Source organism: Arachis hypogaea, chromosome 9 (genome assembly GCF_003086295.3).
Source record: "Arachis hypogaea cultivar Tifrunner chromosome 9, arahy.Tifrunner.gnm2.J5K5, whole genome shotgun sequence".
NCBI classification, from domain to species: Eukaryota; Viridiplantae; Streptophyta; class Magnoliopsida; order Fabales; family Fabaceae; genus Arachis; species Arachis hypogaea.
The window spans coordinates 104,752,460-104,772,471 of NC_092044.1; the positions used below are offsets into that span (position 1 = coordinate 104,752,460).

Consider the following 20,012-nt stretch of genomic DNA (forward strand, 5'->3'; position numbering starts at 1 on the left):
AGAAGTGATGTATTGCATGAAAAATTGAGTTAATTTTAAGAATAAGTCTGATTTACTTAAATGTGGTGGTATTTTCTGTGATTTTTTGAATGTATGATATGAACAGTGCATATTTGAATTTGAATCAAGGGATGTTGATGTATAAGGAACAGGAATTTAGAGACTTATTATGACTTCTCTGAAATAAACAAAAATTTAATCCTTGAAGCAAAAGAAACAGCAAAAGAAAAAAACCATTATATAAATAAATAAATAATAATAAAAGCAAGGTCCAAGGCTCTGAGCATCAATGACTAGGGAGGTCGGACATGATTAAAAGCTCAAAGAGTTGTTTCCCTAGTCATATGCTTGTGGTGTGATTGTGTCAAATAATCCTTGAGACAGAACACTTAGAGTCGGGACCAAGTGCGTTTAACAGAGTATGCCAAAGGCTTTGAGCACCACTGTCTGGGAGTAATTGAAAGAAAAATCAGAACTCAAAGAGAGTTCCCCAGTTAAGTGCTTGTGGTGTTTCGGTGTCAAGTAACTCTTGAGACAAAACATTTAAAGTCACGGCTAGGCTCAAGGTGCAAAGCACCAAAGAAAAAAAATGAATAAATAGATAAATAAATAGAAAATTAAAGTAAGTTTTGCTGTGTTCAAGGATTAAACTGAAATATAAAAGATCAGAAAATTCATAATATTATCCGGATTCCAAATCCAAATGACATTAACATTCTTCTGATTCAAAGGAGAGTGAGATGCCAAAACTATTCAGGATTGCAGTTGTAAACCCCACTATGAGAAGAGACATGAGCTTAATCGAACTCTCATTCTCATGCAAATTCACATCCTAAGCTTATATTAGTTTTGGTTGCTTGAGGACAAGCAACAGTTTAAGTTTGGTGTTGTGATGCGTGAGCATCTTTCCTATCTTTTCCTAGTGAATTTGCATCTCAATTGTTGAGTTTAATTAAGAATTAATTATATTTTAGCCACTATGGATGCTATTTTGAGTTTTGTACAATTTTATTTATTTTAGGTAGCATTCGGAGGGATTTGATGAAGTTTCTGCAGAGAAAAAGAAGAAACCAAAGAGATGACCAGCGAAAACTGACGCGGACGCATGGCTCACGCGATCGCGCGGAATGGAGAAATCGCAATGACGCGATCGCGTGCCTGACGCGAACGCGTGGACTGGAATCTGCACAAATAACGTGAGCGCGTGGACGACACGGAAGCGTCACATGCGCAATCTGCAATAATTCAGAAAACGCTGGTTACGATTTCTGGGCTGTTTTTGACCCAGTTTCCAGCCCAGAAAACACATATTAGAAGCTGCAGAATGGACAAATCAAGTGGTCCCCACCCATAAACTGAAGATCTGTTAATTAATTCGAATTTAAATTCAATTCTTATCTTGGAGGAAAAGATATTATTTTTAATTTTTGATTTTAAACCTATTAGGATTAGTAATAAATAGAAACTCTGTACATTAGACAAGTAGCAGATTGTTACCAGAACCCTTATTTTTCTTCTCTGAACCATGAGCAACTAATCCTTCATTGTTAAGGTTAGGAGCTCTGTCTATTTGTATGGATTTATTTGTTTGATCTTTCTAATTTAATTCATGTTTGATTTATATTTAAGAATTGTTTTCGCTCTTTATCTTATGAATTTGGGTAGAACGGAAGTATGACCCTCTTTCTATTTGAGTTCTTGTATAACTTGAAAAAGCTTTATACTTGAACAATAGCTTGAAAACATATTCTCCTAAATTCTAATTATCTGGATTTAACGGGATACGTGACATATAATCCTTTTATTATTTGGGTAATTAGAGTTTTTGTGGCATGCAAACTGGAATTTGATCATGTACCCTTTAATTGGAATTAATTGACCAAGGAGTTGGCAGCTAATGAATTTTAGAGGAGACTAGGAAGGTCTAAGGAATTAGGGTCTAGTCACATATAGTTTGCCATAAATTAAATCCTACATAATTAAAATAGTTAGTAAGAAAAGTTAATTCGGAAAAATAGATAACTCTGAAGCATTAACTGTTTATCCATATTTTATTCCCAATTTATTTAATTGTCTATACTTTTGATATTTTGAATTCAAACTTAAACCTTTTGAACATTTCAAAACCAATTTCTGCTTGCCCAACTAAGCCAATCAATCAATCATCGTTGCTTGATCCATAAATCCTCGTGGGATCGACCTTTACTCACGTAAGGTATTACTTGGTATGACCCGGTGCACTTGCCGGTTAGTAAGTGTGGGTTATAAATACCGCACCAGTAAACCTTTATCACAATCGCGGTGTACATAAAAAATGAAAAATCCTAAAACTGTTTGGAGGAGTTGTGGTTTATGAATAGAATAACGTGAGCTAAAATTATTGTGCGCCATCATAATTTATGAAGAAAATCACCTTTTGAAACCACTATGGACCGTCGTGATTTATGATGGCTATAATACTTTAGGAGCTGTTGCGGTTTACGTTCAATTGTGTTATAAATTTGTGAGGTGGCAAAGTTAGATGAGTTGGGCAAGTATAGCTGCAATTCAACCACTCTAGGGTGGTTGTATAGATGCATGTGTCGAGTGGCCCAAAGAAATGACACCAACCTGGTCGGGCTACTGCAGGTGTTATAATTGTAGATATTCTGGCGGTTTTCCATATTAAGGTCGTTTGGCTTCAACATATTTTCATTTTTATTGGCATCCAAGTACGATTGGATGTTTTTCATATTGAAGATACTTATATAAATGTCTTAATATATCTATATATTGAACTAATAATCAACTTTGTAGGTGGACGAGATATCTGCCTACCTTGGACGAGAATGAGCCAAGGGTTATTCAGATGAGGCTTGTGTTGGATAGGTTGAGGGCTCCGGGTGTAGGTTGTTAGGATTTTAAATTGTATCACATGTGATATTTATGTCTTCTTTTTATGATGTTGTCTAATAATATATTCTTTTCTTTCAGTTTGTGTGGGAGCCATATTTTGTATGTGAGGTGGTGGCGGTAGTTCACCCAAAGATACTTGCCGAGGAACATTCGATTGTGAAGGGTAATGACAAACTTGATCTATTTTGCAGTGATTGGGTGGCATCAGGTGGACCGAGTGATACCACAGATTGGTGGCATATAGCATCAACTGGAGAGGGTAGTGAATAATTTTCTACAGTGAAAGATGGAAGAGGTGAAGATCGGTGGTTCTCCGATTACTTTCAGATGCGGCATCTGCATTGGAACAACAGAACTAATTCTATCCTCTATGTTCAGAGAGTTACAAATCCAGGTCCATGAGCAAAGTACCTACAGTGGTACCATTGGATGGCTCACAGTGTTTTGTCTTTGGATACTTCTTTTGCTAATCTTAAGCAGGTTGAGATCTCAGATGATGTTTATTAGAGAGTTGTTTTAGAAGCACCTATCAAGGTGCAAGTACCCGACATGCCTAACAACAGGCGTGTTGAATGGGGACTGCTTGATGATTTGTTGGACCAATAAGATGGAGGAGATCCTGGGCGACGACAAGGCGATCGTCGTATTCTTCGAGTCCAAGTCAAGCATAAGCGCGGTAGAGGTGGTGGTGACGACAGTAAGGGTGGTAGTTCTGGTGGATGACATGGAAGTGATATGGGTTTTAAAGATGTGGGGAGCGGCGGTGATGGGTTGGTGGTGATGTATAAATTGATTTTGATGGAGACACATTTGCTGTAAGTTATAGTAGTTAGATGTTTGGGGAAGCCATCACTCATATATTCACCAACTTTTTTCAGATGACGTTTACACTTTCTCTTTTGTTTTTCTGAATCTTTTCCGTGTAGTGCACAAGAATTAAGAAACCATTCTCATTAAACATTGTATTTGGTTACTGTACATTACAACCTAACAAGAATTCATTCTCCATATAAACCGTTATACTTTCTCATAGATTCTGGTTCAATCTTTTTTTTTTCATAATCTACTAAATCTAGTAGTGGTTTCTAGTTTTTTATAATTGTTGAAATAGATGCTTAATTCCAATTTAAACCTAATCCATGATGAACTATAATGATTTATTTTTATAAATGCTTAAAACCCTATATCCTTAACAATTTACATATAATAAATAAATAAAGGACCGAAATATAACCAATCATCAAAAATTGTATTTGGATAATTTTAAATCTCAATTATTTTAAATATATGATTTACCTAATTAAAAATATGAATCAGCCAATGTATTATAATGTTATTTAAATATTATACGAAAATCAAATAACAAAAATATTCAAAACTCAGTTTGCTAATTAATAATTAATGAAAAAACGATCTGAGAATTTAATTATTATTAGTTTTGTAATTTTTAGTATATTAATTAGACTATATTTTTTATTTTACTAATTTTTTAAGCGCACAATCCAATATCTGATAACTATCCTTTAAAAGAAGGTTCATTCGGTAGTGGAAATCCAATGTGGCATTCTCGAGATTCATTCTCAACAATTCCTTCCTCTTACATCAAGTTCATCTCTCCTATCCCGTGTCATTGTTGTCACTTGCCACAAATACAACAATTGAGCATGAAATTTTAAATTTTGAATTCAAAATCAAAATTAAAAAAGAGATTCATTCCCATTATTCTCCATTTTCAATTTCTATTTTTCTTTCTTTTTTTCATCATCATCTTTAGTTCCTCCTCCTCCTCTTCAGTTTGTTTCTCCGTTCTTTGATACTATTTTTCGATCTCTTTTTCTTCTTCAACTCTTTTTATTCCTAATCTAACTTGAAGGTGGAGATTATAGAGTTTCAAGGCAGTTGATATCACTGTACCTGATGGCTCCAACCTTCATGGACAGCAGCGGTGGTGGTAGGAATTACGAAGATGGATGCGGTGGCGATGGCGGCTATGGTGGTGGAGGAGTCTAAGTCAGCATGGGTCCACTGTCGTGCATGCTACGGCCGTGTTCGGTGACGTTTGTGCCGGCAGAAGCTGCTACAACTATAGGCAGTTATGGGCATTTTGCAATAGACTGCCCAACAAGCTCTATGAGAAAATAAAAGTATAAGATTTTAATACCCCTGCTCATACTTCTATTTATTTTTTAATATTATTTTTGTTTATTTAAATTGTGTCTTCAATACAGGTAGCAGCACCAGATCACTCTCAAGAGACGCGCTCCCACCTAGGGGTATTTCTTTTTTCTTTTTCCAATGACAGATTCGTAATGGTTTGTGATGATGAGTTGTGTGTGTTTCTTACTATTTGATCTGCTGTAAATGTCTGTAGTGTTATTGAGAGGCATCCTTCTCTGTTGATGCAAAAAATCCAGAACCGTTATATTGTTGCCAGGATTCTAATTGCCCTTCACCAAAAGGTCTTAAACTGTTTTCTTCTTATCTTTAATCTTGCATCCAATAAGAGTAAGTGATTTTAAAATAATTTAGCAACTAAGGTAAAAGAAGACCTTTCTACAGCTATTGTGGAGGTTTGTATCCACTCTATTATGTTTCTGTTAATTTTTTGTTCAATTCCTTAAACTATATCTACTATATTTATCACTCTTCAAGGTAATGAGTTTCGATTCTCAATTTTGGATCTTTTGTCTTCTAAAATTGGATCAATTTTTTTTCACTACCCATTTCAGCTTTGTTGCTTTCAAATAAAACTTTGTAAATTCCATGTTTATGTTTACTCTGCTACATGATTCTATTCTTCTTTCTGTGCTTAATATTGCGGTCATCTTGGTTTGAATTAATATTGCATTGTAGCTAATATATTATATCCTTCTTCTCCCTGCATAAACAATCTTTTACTGTCGAAAAAACTTTTTGAAAATTGGACTGAGAAGAATTTAGCATAAATACATTATGATTTAATCAACTAGCAGTGTTTGACATGATAGAAATTAAGCTATATCTACTGTTGTTTTCGTTCAAGATGAATCTGATCAGAATAAATTGAAAGGAGTTAAGTTTACCTATTGACAGCAAGTAGCAATTATACACCTGGTTCATCCTGCATCACCCGCTCTGCTTTCTTACTTTGTGCTTTGGCATCGTTAGGTAATGTTCTATTTGTTGTATTGTTATTGGATTCCTTTATAGTGTTTGTTGCATGGCTCTCATATAAGGATAGATCTCGAATGTTATTAGCAGTTTCAACATAGAAAGTTGCTAGGGTGTTAGCATTTGTTCTATGTCCTTCTGAAGGTCCTTGCACCGTTTTCTTCAACTGTACACAATTTAGCATCTATAACTTTAGAAATAATTAACCAATGACTAAAGCACAACATAGTTTTAGCCTCATAGTGATCACCAAGTCCTGTTGCTGTTGATCATTACAAGTCAAAAGGAATATAACCATGCATTAATGATTAAATTCTTAAACCTTGAAAGTCTCTATATATATATATATATATATATATATATATATATATATATATATATATATATATATATATATTGCTTTTCTTTATAGATGAAGTATGTTATATTCTATTTCTATCAAAGATTCATTATCAATCTTTCACTCCACAGCATAAAGTATCATAGTTTAGCTAAGCATATACCACGTACAACCAATCCCCAACATTTTTAGACAAATTTTAAATTTCTCTATGATAGCTCCCCTGATGTTCAATTCATCACCTTAGATCCTGTATATCTCTAATTTTCTATTTATTTTTATGTTAAACTTGGTTTCACAATTTCCATTAAGCATATTTTCTTTAATTAAGATCTGTTTCATATGCCATAATTTGATGTTACCTTATATCTAAATTTTAATTGTTCTTCATTCTTGAGCATACTGGAATTTTAATAGTGACATTTCATTTCAGAAACTTCATTTTCTTTCTAAGAGGGTTTTTTATTTAGATTTTGATGTAATTTGAAATTTATTGGATATTGGACTGGTAAGTGTTTTTAGTTGTGAGCTATTAATTATTAATTTGGTGTTGTAAAATACCATGATAAGGATATTTATAAAAACTAGCTTCAATTTTGTTTATATCATGTTAAGTTTGTTTACTCACGTTTCAACCTATCCATTCTGATTGTGAAAAATTACTGCTCTTGATATGATGTGGTTAGTCTTGACAATAGATGGTTCAGATTTAGGCACTTCTAATTATTATAAGACTTTACATGTAAGTGCATCATAGTTTGCAATTTTGCATACTTGCAAGACTATTTCCACTAATGAGTATTCGTTTATTTTTAGTATTATATAATTTGGTAGTTGTTTACAAAATAGTGAAATACTCCACATCTGATCAAACTATCTTTTATTGGTGCTTTTCTTAAAACTACATTACTCTGATTTTATTTTTATATTGTTATTGACTAAAACTCATGCAATTCAAAAGTTATCTGCTCTTCACATATAGAATGTGTCAAGTCATTTTTTATAATTATAAAAGAATGGTGCTTTTTAATTTTGTTGCCTTATGATATGTAGTTATTAGTACAAGTTAAACACGCAAATTATGTGTGCGCAAGAAAAAAAAGAGAAATAAAAACGTAAGCCAGCACAAAGTTTTACATATCTAATATAATTCTTAACTATGCTTATCATAAACCACAAATATTTGCTCATTGTCTTTTTAGGAAAAGATTCAAGAAAATGTATAGGCGCAATGCAGTTGTTGTTGGCCACATATGTTCATCATATCAATCTTATCCACTGTTCAATACTATTATTATATTTAATATGTACAATGAGAGTATGTTGACTAGATCAAATCAAAATCAGATTCCTAATTCCTTTCATGAATCTTTTGTGTAAATAGAATTAATTATAAATCTTTTCCTTTTTGGGTTTAGCTTAATTTTAGGAATTTTATGATTAGAAATCTTTCCTTTATTTTAGGCTAGTATTTTTCCCTTCTTTTCTATTTTCTAGTTATTTCTATTTCTGTAATTCCTCTATAAAGAGGCTAATTCCCTGTAGATTTGATAAAATAATATATTCAAACACTTCAACTTAGTATCAGAGTAGGTTCTCTGCACTGTGCCTCTGATTTATAGCTATGGCTGACAGTTCCTCAGTCATTAATCCTGAACAGAAGGAGAACACCACTCCTACTCTATCAGATTTAAAATCTAAGCAACGAATACTAGTTAGTGGTGACTCCCATTCAGTTTAGATCACCACATTTCGACTCAATGGGTCAAACTACCTTTGGTGGTTTCAATCAATTCATATGTATATCCGTGGAAGAGGGAAGATTGAATATCTCACTGGTAACCGAAGCCAGCCTAACATCACTGACACATAATATCATGTGTGGGATACCGAAAATTCCATGGTGATGACATAGCTGGTGAACTCAATGGAGGAGGATATCAGCAGTAACTACATGTACTATACCACAGCCAAAGAATTGTGGGATAGTGTCAAGGAGATGTACTCTGATCTTGGGAATAAATCCCAAATTTATGAACTTACTCTAAAAGCTAGAGAAATTCAACAAGGGAGTGACAATGTCACCAAATATTTTCACACATTGAAGCGGGTGTGACAGGATCTTGACCACTTCAATAACTACAAGTGAAATTCAGCCGCTGATGCCAAACACCACCAACAAACAGTGAAAAAAGGGAGGATATTTCATTTTCTTGCAGGCCTCAACGTGGAGCTAGATGAAGTTCGTGACAGAATTATTGGAAGAGCAATCCTACCCTCAATTGGAGAAGTATTTGCTAAAGTTAGAAGAGAGAAAACTCGTAGAGCTGTGATGATGGGAAAAGGCAAGACTGAACAGGCTTCTTTGTAGTCTAATGCACTTTTAGTGGCACCTACTACACTTAAAAGTTCATCAAATCAGAAGCACCCCTCCAATCATTGGTGTGACCACTACAATAAACCTCGTCACACCCGAGAAACCTACTAGAAGATTCAAGGAAAACCAGCACATCTTAAAGACAGCAAACCTAGTCCCAAAATACGCTCTACCCCAACTGTTCATGAGGCTGAAAAATCATCATTGAGTAAGGAACAGGTTGAGTAGCTCATAAGGCTGTTAAATTCCAGTTTTGTGTCTAGTATTCCTAGTGGTTCTTTGGCTCAAACAGGTAATTTTAGTATTCCTATGTCCCTTAACTGCAGCTCAAACTTGAATGCACCATGGATTGTCGATTCAGGTGCATCTGACCATATGACCAGCCTCTCCCCTTTATTTAAAACTTACTCTCCTTGCTTTGAAAATGAAAAAATTAGAGTTGCTGATGGTAGTTTTTCATCTATTAGTAAAATATACAAGGATTCCAATTGTGCTGTAACATTCTTTGACACTCATGGTATTTTTCAGGATCGGACTTCGAGGAAGATGATTGGCAGTGCTAAGATGATGGATGGACTTTATCACTTTGAGAATATTTTGGAGGATAAAATAACTCAAGGATTTAGTGGTATAAGTTCTATGCCTATAAAGGACCAAATAATTCTCTGGCACAATAGACTAGGACACCCTAGTTTTCCATATCTCAAACATTTGTTTCCAAGTTTGTTTAAAAATATTGATTCTTCCTTACTAAAATGTGAAAGTTGTATTCGTTCAAAGAGCCATAGAGCTCCTTATTACTCTCAACCTTATCATGCATCTAAACCTTTCTACTTGATTCATAGTGATGTATGGGGTCCATTGAAAATAACAACTACAAAAAAATTTCATGTAAGTATGGATGTTACTTTTTTAGAACATGAAATCTTTTTTCAAAAGAATTCTCTTCAGGGGGAGAGTCTAAGGGAAGAAAATATTTTGCATGAACCTTTACCCACTCCTATCTTACATATTGAGGATACAACTTTCACTAATCAAGTAAATTCTGAAACAATTGCAAAACAAAACGTGGAAACCAATTCTGAAATTGTGCCAAAATTAGTTGGAATCCAAACAGGAAAAAAATACCACAAGAAAAGGAGCTTTGGTGTTATGTTCGAAAATATCCCAAGAAGACTAGAGACCAACCCATCATCTCTGTACCAACCCAATCTGAAAACCCGAAAGACGGCCCAACTTTAGTACTTCAGGAACTTCCAGGTAAATCTGAAATTGTCACTTCTAATAATAATTTGCCAATAGCCCTTAGGAAAGAACCCAGAACCTGCACAAAAAAGGTACTCAAAACCAGCACCAACCATCCTATTTCCAATTATGTCTCTACCAAAATCTCTCTCAAAAACATCGAGCTTTTACTTCTAAAATTACAAATATGTTTGAGCCTATGAACATAGAGGAAGCACTAGATGATCCCAACTGAAAATTAGCTGTGATGGAAGACTGGCATGCACTCAAGAAAAATGAAACTTGGGAGATTGTAAATCTGCCACAGAATACAAAATTGGTTGGCTGCAAGTGGGTTTTTACCATCAAGTGCAATGCTGATGGAAGCATAGAGAGGTATAAGGCTAGGTTAGTAGCTAGGGGATATACACAAACCTATGGAGTAGACTATCAAGAGACTTTTGCTCCAATTGCCAAACTCAGTTCTGTGCGGATTTTCTTATCTCTTGCTGCAAATTACAATTGGCCTTTACATCAATTAGATATAAAGAATGCTTTCCTGAATGGGGAACTAGAGAAAGAGGTGTTCATGAAACTTCCACCTGAATTTGAAGCTGAACTAGGGAGGAATAAAGTGTGCAAACTAAAGAAATCTCTCTATGGATTGAAACAATCCCTAAGAGCTTGGTTTAAACAACTTAGAATGGTGGTGAAGGGACTTGGTTATACTCAAAGGCAAGCTGACCATACACTTTTCTATAAGCATTCAGCAGCTAATAAAACTGACATCTTAATTGTATATGTGGATGACATTATTCTGACAGGTGATGACTTTTTAGAGCTAAAAGACTTGAAGGAAAAGCTTGCCAAAGCATTTGAAATCAAAGAACTTGACTCATTAAAATACTTCCTTGGAATTAAATTTGCAAGGTCTAAGGAAGGCATTTTTATGAACCAACAAAAGTACATCCTAGATCTTTTAAAAGAGACGGGATTACTTGGTTGTAAAGCTGCTGAAACACCTATAGAGCCTAACTTAAAATTGAATCCAGCTGAACCAGAAAATGTAATGGACAAAGGGAGATATTAGCAGTTGGTAGGGAGGCTAATCTATTTATCCCATACACATCCGGATATAGCCTTTGTTGTGAGCATGGTAAGCCAGTTTATGCATTCACCTGGTCAAGAACACATGGATGCTGTCTTTAGAATCCTAAGGTACTTGAAAGGGTCTCCTGGGAAAGGGTTACTCTATAAAAAGTATGGACATCTTCAAGTAAAAGCTTATACAGATGCAGATTGGGCTGGGAATGTCATAGATAAAAGGTCAACATCTGGGTATTGTACTTTTGTTAACGGAAACTTGGTTAGTTGGAGGAGTAAAAAACAGAATGTTGTGGCACGAAGTAGTGCAGAAGCTGAGTTTAGAGCAGTGGCTCATGGAATATGTGAAGCACTGTGGGTAGAGAAAATCCTACAAGAACTAAAAGTTTCCATTTCTCCACCAATGAGGTTGTATTGTGACAACAAATATGCAATTTCCATTTCTCATAATCCAGTGTTGCATGATAGAACTAAACATATTGAAGTTGACAAGCATTTTATCAGGAAAAAAGATTGAGAGAGGACAGATTTGTATCTCATATATATGTTCCAACCACGAAACAATTAGCAGATGTTCTAACTAAAGGATTACCCAAGAAGACTTTCGATAGCATAATAAGCAAGCTGTCAATGAATGATATCTTCAAGCCAGCTTGAGGAGGAGTGTTGACTAGATCAAATCAAAATCAGATTCCTAATTCCTTTCATGAATCTTTTGTGTAAATAGAATTAATTATAAATCTTTTCCTTTTTAGGTTTAGCTTAATTTTAGGGATTTTATTATTAGAAATCTTTCCTTTATTTTAGACTATTATTTTTCCTTTTTTCCTATTTTCTAGTTATTTCTATTTCTGTAATTCCTCTATAAAGAGATTGATTCTCTGTAGATTTGATAAAATAATATATTCAAACACTTCAACTGAGTAATTTATCCTTTACTTTCTAAAGAGTAGTTTTTTATAAAAAAAACTTTTTCAGGTGTAAAGTCTCAATAGGCTTTAATTCTTCTATCTTTTTAATTGTTGGTTTGAATTCTTCTCAGTTGGACCCATTCTCTTTATCTACTACCTATTACATTGTGATTTCTAAACCATGAAATAGGTGCTCATTCTCATGATCCATAGGTATTTACTTCTTTCAAAATATTTTGTAAGAGAATTAGTTAGTTTGAATTTTTTGTAGTTTACTTAATGCATCCATTGCTTTTATTTTTTTTTAATTTGTGATTGTGTTGTGTTCTCTCGGTTGATCAAATAAAAAAGTTTTAATATTTCTCTTTTAATATATATTGAGCATGAAATTGAAGCTGTGGTGAAAGTAGATAGTACTATGAGTGTGAATAGAGGCATGATTAAAGGGAGAGCCACTCACGGAAAAAAAGAGAAAAGGGCAAAAATATGTACTCTGACTTATCCAAGTGCTATGGATTCTGAATGCTTATAGTTTTTTTTTGTTTAATTCTTGAGTATAACAAATAGTGATTTTTCCTTCATTTTAAATTTGTTGTGGTCATTATCTTTATGTTATAATCTTGATACTCCTTATATAAAAGTGGTTGTTGATCCATTTTTATCGAACTCTAAATAAAGTTTACAAATTTCAATCACTTTGCGTTCTACATCTGTCCTCAATGCTCCATGGCTCACCAAAACCATCTTCTTCCTTACCAATTTGTAACGAGATTAACATCTAACTAAGGTGCTTAAAGCCACAAAGTTGTTGATTCATGAATGATGTTATACAAATTACTACTTATTGTAAAAAATAAAAATTAAAGGGGATGTGCCATTGATGCTAATTTTCTGAATTAATATCTATAAATGACAAAGTTGATTCTAACATTTTTATTTTGCTCTTTTCAAAAAGTTATTGTAGAATCTTCTTCTTTCTCTTATTATTATTACATTCAGATTTTCTTCTTCTTATTATTATTATTCGATTTATTGGCTAAAACATTTGAGATTGGTTAGCACCTGAGTTTTTAGATAAATTTGAACTATGGATATAATTGAGTTTGGGGAAAAACTGTTTCTGGAAGTGATGCTCAAGTAAGAAGATTGAGGCCAGTTATATGATACAGATTAATAGATACAGATTGGATGATTTGTTGACAAGTGGCAAGAAGGTTGCTTTGAGGGAACAGGCTTGGCAGAGCTCTGTAAGCCTGTCTGCCTTAGTTGTGAGAATAGTAGCCGGCTAATGAAAACAGGGTAGAAGGAATATAGGTAACAGAACCCGAACTGGACACGGAACTGGGCTGGGCCTTTGTTGTTTGGTTTTCGGTTTTGGGCAGCATTGGTGGCAGCAGCAATTGGAAGAAGTGGCTTTGTGGTACGTGAACAGTGTTCGCGGATGATGAGGTGGGAATTGGGCTTGGGTTGAAAGAGAAATCGGTTCCGGTTATTTTGTTTGGCTTTAGCCCAAGACTGGTAAAATGTAATAGGTTTAGAGAGAATGTAGCAGCCGCCGTTCTATAAGAAGGAGAACCCTAACCCCAGTTCTTCACACCTAGAAGGAGAAACGTCGATCCCTTGTAACGTATGTAACACTCAAGGCTTTAAGGTAACTCCTCACCCTTGTCGTTTGGTATTTCAGATATATGAATTTATGCGTTTTTTATATTGTAACGCCACTATGTGTTGATGTGGTTCAATGTTTGATTAATTGTGAGGTGGGGCTATAAGTGGCGGAGAGATCTGGATTACCTCGGAACAAAGACACCGTTGGATAAGGAGGAAGAGATCCGGAGCTTTGATGAGGGCGATTACCCTTGGGATGCACAGTAAAGATGGATCTGTGTAGGTGGCGTACAGTAGAACTTGAATAAAGGTACATTGAACGAGGAATATTTCTTCAGATAGGTTAATCTTGGTAATGAATGAGGTGAAAGGTTGGTCCAACTGATGTATTTTTTTTATTTTATATACTTATTTTTATTATAGGATGTTGTTGTTCTGTAGGCGATGAGTGATGCAGACCCGTAACCGATATTGTGCTGTTGCTGCTTTGTAAGTTCTATCATATACGAACCGGAAGGTTATTGTTGATAAATCCAGGTAAACTAACAAATTCCATACTGTTATGGGGACCATGTTATTTATAAGTTAGAGAATCATATTCTAAACCTAAATTTATGTAAATTCATTGCTTTTAAAATACTTATAATATATGTTGACATGTATGAATTGCAACGAGTGACCTTGATGCTTGCATCTTGTTTTATTGAGAAGGCAATGGATTAGCTTAGAAAAAAAGTAAAGGCAATGGATTAGTTTAGAAAAAAAGTAAAGTTGAATATCTACAGTTAATTAATGTAAGGTCAGTCTTCGTTGATGGAACGGAACATAAAAAGAAGGTTCTGTGTCGGGGGAATTAGATTATATAAGCAGTTTTTACGAATCATGATTTTTATTGTTGTTGGATTTTCCATCCATGTTCATTGGCTGATCGATTTTTCATAGTCCTATCTAATTGGATTGTCTGTTTTGATTGCTTATCTGGTCCCCCCGCATTGTGTGTCGGGGGAATTGTATTACACATTTGGTTTTTATGATTGATGATTGTTAGTGTAATTGGTTTTTGCTGTCCATGTTCATGGGGTAGTGGATTATTCATGTTCCTTAGTAATCCGATTTTCTGTTTCTGATTGCCTTTCCGGTCCCTCCGCATTGTAATCCTTTGTCTCTAACCTGATGGAATCACGCGAAGACCAATTCAAGACAGAGTAGCAGCTCCAAATTTGTTGAGACGGCTCGTGGTTCCCTCCTCATATCCCTATTCATGAATTGGTTAGTATTTAAATAATTTCTATTGCGTACAAAGTCATTGTGGGTAAGAATCATTTTTTTCTCTTTCGAATTCCAATTATGAGGGTTGGAAAAATTAAAAAATTATAAGTTCAAGCTTAAAATAAACTTTGCATTGTTGCTTAAAATACCATGTTTTAACATCAAAGAAATGTTTAGTTTAAAGAATTTGCCGACAAAGGTATCATGAAACCTGAGCATAATAATGGTAAGATAGATGATACAACTATGACTCCTATAAAAATGAATCATCTTCAAGACTCGATCATAGTTCAAATAATGCATAAGACGCCACGGGAGTTGTTGTGTAGTTATGTTTTGTATAACTCATAGTAATGTCTCCTAAATATTGTTCATGATGCTGCCTTTAAATTTGTGTTCCAAGAGAAAAGGAAGACAATTTGAATTTTAATTTTCAGTAGTATATACTCATATAGCATCGTATATACATGTTCTAACTACAACAATACACAAAAAATCCACTCTCCTAATCACATGACTACACATGTCACTTTACACAACGCATCATGGCATGTAAATAGTTTGTTGACAAAAAAAAAACCAAAATAATCACTCACGACTTGTTTAAGTTGCATTAAATCCAGATCAAGTTATTTCATCAATAAAAAGTCTTTAGAATAGAGAATAATGTTGTATGGTTTAGTTATCTGTGCCTGTTGTGCCTGTTGTTAGTAATTATTTGAGTACGTGCTGCGGTAAATCGGCTGGTTTTAAAGGATTGTTGGAGAGGGTTGTCGGATCCGATATCGGTGAAGGTAGCAGCTGGGGAAGGAATAAAAGTAAAATGGAGTAAGAAAGAGGATATTAGTATTTGGTTCAACGAATGTTGGTAGGGTTGTAAAGTTATCGGGTTTAGGGCATCAATATTTTGTGATTTTTAAGTGTTTTGGTGGATCTAAATTTAAGTTCGTAGTGATCTATTTGAGTGACTCGAAGGTTGATAATTCGAGTTTGATTAGTTTCCATAATGATCACCACTTTGTGGGAAATAATTTTCTGAGTCATATGGCGGTGAACATTATGGAAACCTCTCAAACTTGAGTGATCAACCTCCGAAGCATTCGAGCAGATCACCACGAGATTAAATTTAGATTCACCATGATACTTAAAAATTACAAAATATTGATGTTTTAACCTGTATAGCTCCACAATTCCTTGCCAAGCTGCATTCAGCCAAACACTAACATCTTCTTTCTTGATCTATTTTGCATTTATTCCATCCGAGTCTGAAAAATCCAACGATATTGGATTTGACAATCCTTTCCAGTAATTCTGTTAAAAAAAACGCGGGGAAGGATTGTAGTCGGCAGGACGTCTTAAATAAGATATTTACAGTCGACACATAAGATTGAATATTAGACTGGAGTGATGGTTACGTGTGTTTCTTCTTTGTTGAGGGAATATTATATTGCATTTTATTCGGGAAAAAGTGTTACATAGAATTTTTTCGAAAATATCTAATACGAGTGTCGCTAATGTCTCACCCCGAATGTTGACGAGGACATGGAGGAGCATGGGGGCAACAATTGATAGGCAAGGTGATTTTTTTAGTAAATCATGATCTCTTCAACTAGAGCAATACGCCAGGCCTTTGTGCTTAGGACAATTAGCCCCTCAGTTTGCATTTGTTTTGTGGTGCATGTTGTTTCGAATTAACATCCTCAGACGTTCTTCAGGAGCTCGTCATTGTTGACATTGTGGTTGGATGAAAAATGTTGGGTGAGTCTGATTGTTTATTATTACAACGTGCTAAACACAAAAATGTGGGTACACCATGATTATCCCTGATAGTGAAAATTTCAGGTCTGAATGAGATACTATGTGGATAATCACGGAATTCAGACACCGGATAACTTGCTGTCAATTTTAAGGTTGCTGATTTTCTGGTTCCTCTCTGTTCCTTTTGTGTTACTTAGGTGTTGTAATTTGATGTTGTAATTCTCGTTGTTTGCTACCTGGACATTGTATTCCAGTTAGTTAACTCGATTTCCTTTTTGTGGTACAGGGATCCTCCCACTCTTCGAACGACAAGCGTGAGTTGCCGGTTACCTGGGATGGTCGACAACTTACTTTCTAACCACTAAATTCGGAGTACAGTCAAATGACGAGCACAACGCGCCTGAGTCTCATGCGAGCAAACACATTTCGGGACATTCGTTGTCTTTTTAAAATGAATTCTTGTCACCTTTGAATAAGGGCCATTTGGTGTAGGAAAAAATGTTTACATGTTATTACCAAAAGTTAACTGTTTCGCATCACACAATTTGTCAAGCACTCTTATTTATTTTTTTATTGGGTGTCATGCCAGTGTGTTATTAGGATCGTCCAACTGTTACAACCAACACGGTGTTAATAACTTGGGCTTGCACTTTATTGTACATGTAAAGCCCAAATATCATGAATAAGTAAATGTTTTGGTGTCTTTACTGAAATTTTCAACTTTCTGGTCAGCCCATGAGACCCTTATGTAATCTTAATTAATTAATATGCTTATGGTTACACATTTACCACTGCATTGAATGCTATGCTTTTCTTTCAAATTTATGTCGTCTATCCTATCCATTCAATCTCTGCACCGGAGATTTTGTTAGATGCAACTATATTCATATAATTAATTAAATTAGTTTAAAGTTTTACTACTTTCTCGGATCGTATTAGTTTAACTAATAAAGTTAGTAAAAAGTATCTAAGTTCGTAAATAACGTAACTATAATACACGAGGTTACGTTTAAAAATTACTAATTTCACAAATGTTACTACAATTAATAAATTTTTGGTCGATATCGTCTAACTATAGTTAATGACATTAACGTAAGAAACACACTTATTTTTAAAGTATGCATTATTGTAACCAATTAATTAGCACAGATTATAATTAATTTGACAGAACATGTTACCCTGAAAAAGGATATTTTCTATACATTTAAATGTTACAGTTAAATTAGATACACAAATATGTTTCTCATTTTATTTTCATCATTTGTCGTTCTGTTATTATGTTTTGTAACAAAAATACAATACAATTTATTCGGACATGTTAAATATACTTTAATTGATAAGAATAAAATAGTATATGGAGGTTAAGATTTTTTAAAACCATTTTGAGCATGAAGAAATATATTTATCTTTTTTTAAGAGAGAAAAAAAATAAAACACATTTGCGGTTAAGATTTATAGTTTGGGAAGTAGAGCTTCGAGGTTGAAGTTAATCCACTTAGGAGCTGGTTATTTGGGTGTCCAGGTTTAATTTTTTATGGTACCAACAGCTTGAACCGTTTAGTTCTAAGTCATTAAATTAAAATTTATTTTTACAAAATCTTATCAAATATAGCAGTACGAAGGATTTTTATTTCCTTTTCGAATATGGAGACTCTCGAGACCCATGAATTATATATTTAAATATAAATTCACTTATAATAATTTAAATCAAACAATTAATTATTTAAAGTATTTTATAATTTATTTCTTTTAACTCATTAAATGCAACTAAAAAATTTATACGTATTTAATAACACGTATATTAACAATGGTGAATAATAAAAGAATAATTAATTTATGACTTAAGTTAATGTTAAATTAAAAAAAAATTTAAAAATTTACTGTATAAGTTGACTACGTTATTAATAATTAGCGAATAAAATAACAAGAAATAACGTGGTTTTTTAACAAGGAGAGCATCCTTATCGTCATATAAGGTTTTTTTTCAAATGAAGAATATTATTTTTGTTGATTCACACTTTAAAACTTGTGTCGTACCCTTTTTTACTACAAGAATCGAATAACTTTTATTTAATCCTGCTTTAAGATTACCCTTTAAGTCGGTTATGGTATATTAGATAATGAATTATCTTAACCCATACCATCAGAATATTATATTATAATTTACGGATACTAGATACATAAAATGGTTTCTAGTTTTCATATTCCGGGGCAACATATTTAACTTGCAAAGCAAACATCTGTTAGCCGAGAAACAACCGAGTTAATACCATCAACATGTCACTACTAGTGACACAAAACGAAAAGCAAAAAGTAAAACAAAACCAGAAGTGAAAATAAAAGGACAAGATTAAGTAAACACAGGTTAGACGTCTGGAAGGTTATCATCTTCTCGGCAATGCTTTATGAACGACATTTAACCCACCGTGAAAGTGATTCGGTTCGGTTACTGCGTTGTAAGGGATGGTTGGGGATTTTCATACCTTCCAACCGCCTCACGAAGAGTCGGAGTCAGAGTCCACCAACTCCGGGTTGTTACAACGGAGTACATACCTGTATGAGGAACGTAGTTCCCTGTAGCTGGATTTCACTGCCCCGATCTCCCACTGAAGATCGTAGTTGAGTTTGAGAGACTCATCAAGAAGATCGTAGTTGTAGTCATCCAGGTGCTTACCAGAAATCTCGAGTAAGACCCGTATCATCTCCGACGCACCATCTTCTCGAGCAATGTGGGGGTCCGTGGAGAACCTGCCGACTGCAGGTACAGCGGCCTTGCCCGTCCCCGGAAGAATGAGGACGAAGAACCTGTGAACAACGCCGACAACCGTGAAGTCTCGTGTTTGGATCTGGTAATAGGGACAGGCCCGACCGAGCTCCCTGCAAAGTTGGCGTAGAGTTGTCTGGCGGCTCCTCCAAACTGCGACATTGCTCCAGTCACGATCCGGTACCATCTCGTCCACTGCAATTAAAAAAATGGGCAACGTGTGTTGGGCGGAATGCATGCATGGGAGCCTCTGTCCCCGGTTGCGTACTGCTGGGAAACGAATGCATGCAAATATGATAAAAGGAAGTGACTTACCTGCTCCCCTTCGTCGTGTGTTGCTTATGAGCCTAGCTACTTCATCGGCGTTTTCGGTGGCCCAGAGTTCTTGCCTAACCCTCTCTGCAGCGGAGATGCGCTCCGGGATGTCCCGGCGTGCCTCCTCGATTAGGCCGTGTATATGCTCGATGGATGCTACCTCTTCGTAAGAAGGTTGCGGAGTGTGGCTGGTGGACATGGCTGGGTTCTGACACACACAGGTTTAGTCCTCTATGCATGTGACGTCCCTGAAGCACGAGGATCCAACGAAGTTGATTTCTTATGGTATAGGTGGAA

At 34.9% G+C, this 20,012-nt stretch overlaps 2 protein-coding genes and 1 long non-coding RNA gene across 14 annotated transcripts; 2 read left to right on the forward strand and 1 right to left on the reverse strand.

Moving 5' to 3' along the window:
• The first annotated feature begins 4,436 nt into the window (after positions 1-4,436).
• Positions 4,437-12,477, forward strand: LOC112711454 (uncharacterized). Of its 2 annotated transcripts, none has more exons than XR_011866006.1 (3): positions 4,437-5,039; positions 5,124-5,168; positions 5,267-5,568. XR_011866006.1 is itself a non-coding variant. In XM_072203372.1 (3 exons), exons 1-3 carry the CDS (start codon positions 4,866-4,868, stop codon positions 10,002-10,004), a joined length of 933 nt encoding a protein of 310 aa, XP_072059473.1. In that variant the 5' UTR covers positions 4,450-4,865; the 3' UTR covers positions 10,005-12,477. The 2 variants fall into 2 exon arrangements, 1 of the variants encoding a protein (XP_072059473.1); XM_072203372.1 differs by lacking the exon at positions 5,267-5,568 and adding an exon at positions 9,291-12,477 and having other exon boundaries at positions 4,450-5,039.
• Positions 12,478-13,348: 871 nt separating this feature from the next.
• Positions 13,349-17,432, forward strand: LOC140175357 (uncharacterized). Of its 11 annotated transcripts, none has more exons than XR_011866012.1 (8): positions 13,349-13,652; positions 13,775-13,919; positions 14,051-14,146; positions 14,799-14,878; positions 16,418-16,455; positions 16,583-16,636; positions 16,721-16,788; positions 16,923-17,432. It is a non-coding gene; the product is annotated as an uncharacterized lncRNA (long non-coding RNA). The 11 variants fall into 11 exon arrangements; XR_011866017.1 differs by having other exon boundaries at positions 16,594-16,636; XR_011866013.1 differs by having other exon boundaries at positions 16,427-16,455.
• A 1,381-nt stretch (positions 17,433-18,813) lies between these two features.
• On the reverse strand, positions 18,814-20,012 carry LOC112711459 (uncharacterized). The gene is made up of 2 exons (XM_025764122.2): positions 19,716-20,012; positions 18,814-19,595 (listed from the first exon to the last, which is right to left on the reverse strand). Exons 1-2 carry the CDS (start codon positions 19,912-19,914, stop codon positions 19,132-19,134), a joined length of 663 nt encoding a protein of 220 aa, XP_025619907.1. The 5' UTR covers positions 19,915-20,012; the 3' UTR covers positions 18,814-19,131.

What these genes read in the sequence shown, in the direction of transcription:
- LOC112711454 (XM_072203372.1), top strand. Translation starts at nt 4,866, where the DNA reads ATGCGGTGGCGATGGCGGCTATGGTGGTGGAGGAGTCTAAGTCAGCAT. An exon ending in AGCTCTATGAGAAAATAAAA is followed by an intron (nt 5,040 to 5,123) that starts GTATAAGATTTT and finishes TCTTCAATACAG; the next exon opens with GTAGCAGCACCAGATCACTC. An exon ending in AGACGCGCTCCCACCTAGGG is followed by an intron (nt 5,169 to 9,290) that starts GTATTTCTTTTT and finishes GGTATTTTTCAG; the next exon opens with GATCGGACTTCGAGGAAGAT.
- LOC112711459 (XM_025764122.2), bottom strand. Translation starts at nt 19,914, where the DNA reads ATGTCCACCAGCCACACTCCGCAACCTTCTTACGAAGAGGTAGCATCC. An exon ending in CACACGACGAAGGGGAGCAG is followed by an intron (nt 19,596 to 19,715) that starts GTAAGTCACTTC and finishes TTTTAATTGCAG; the next exon opens with TGGACGAGATGGTACCGGAT.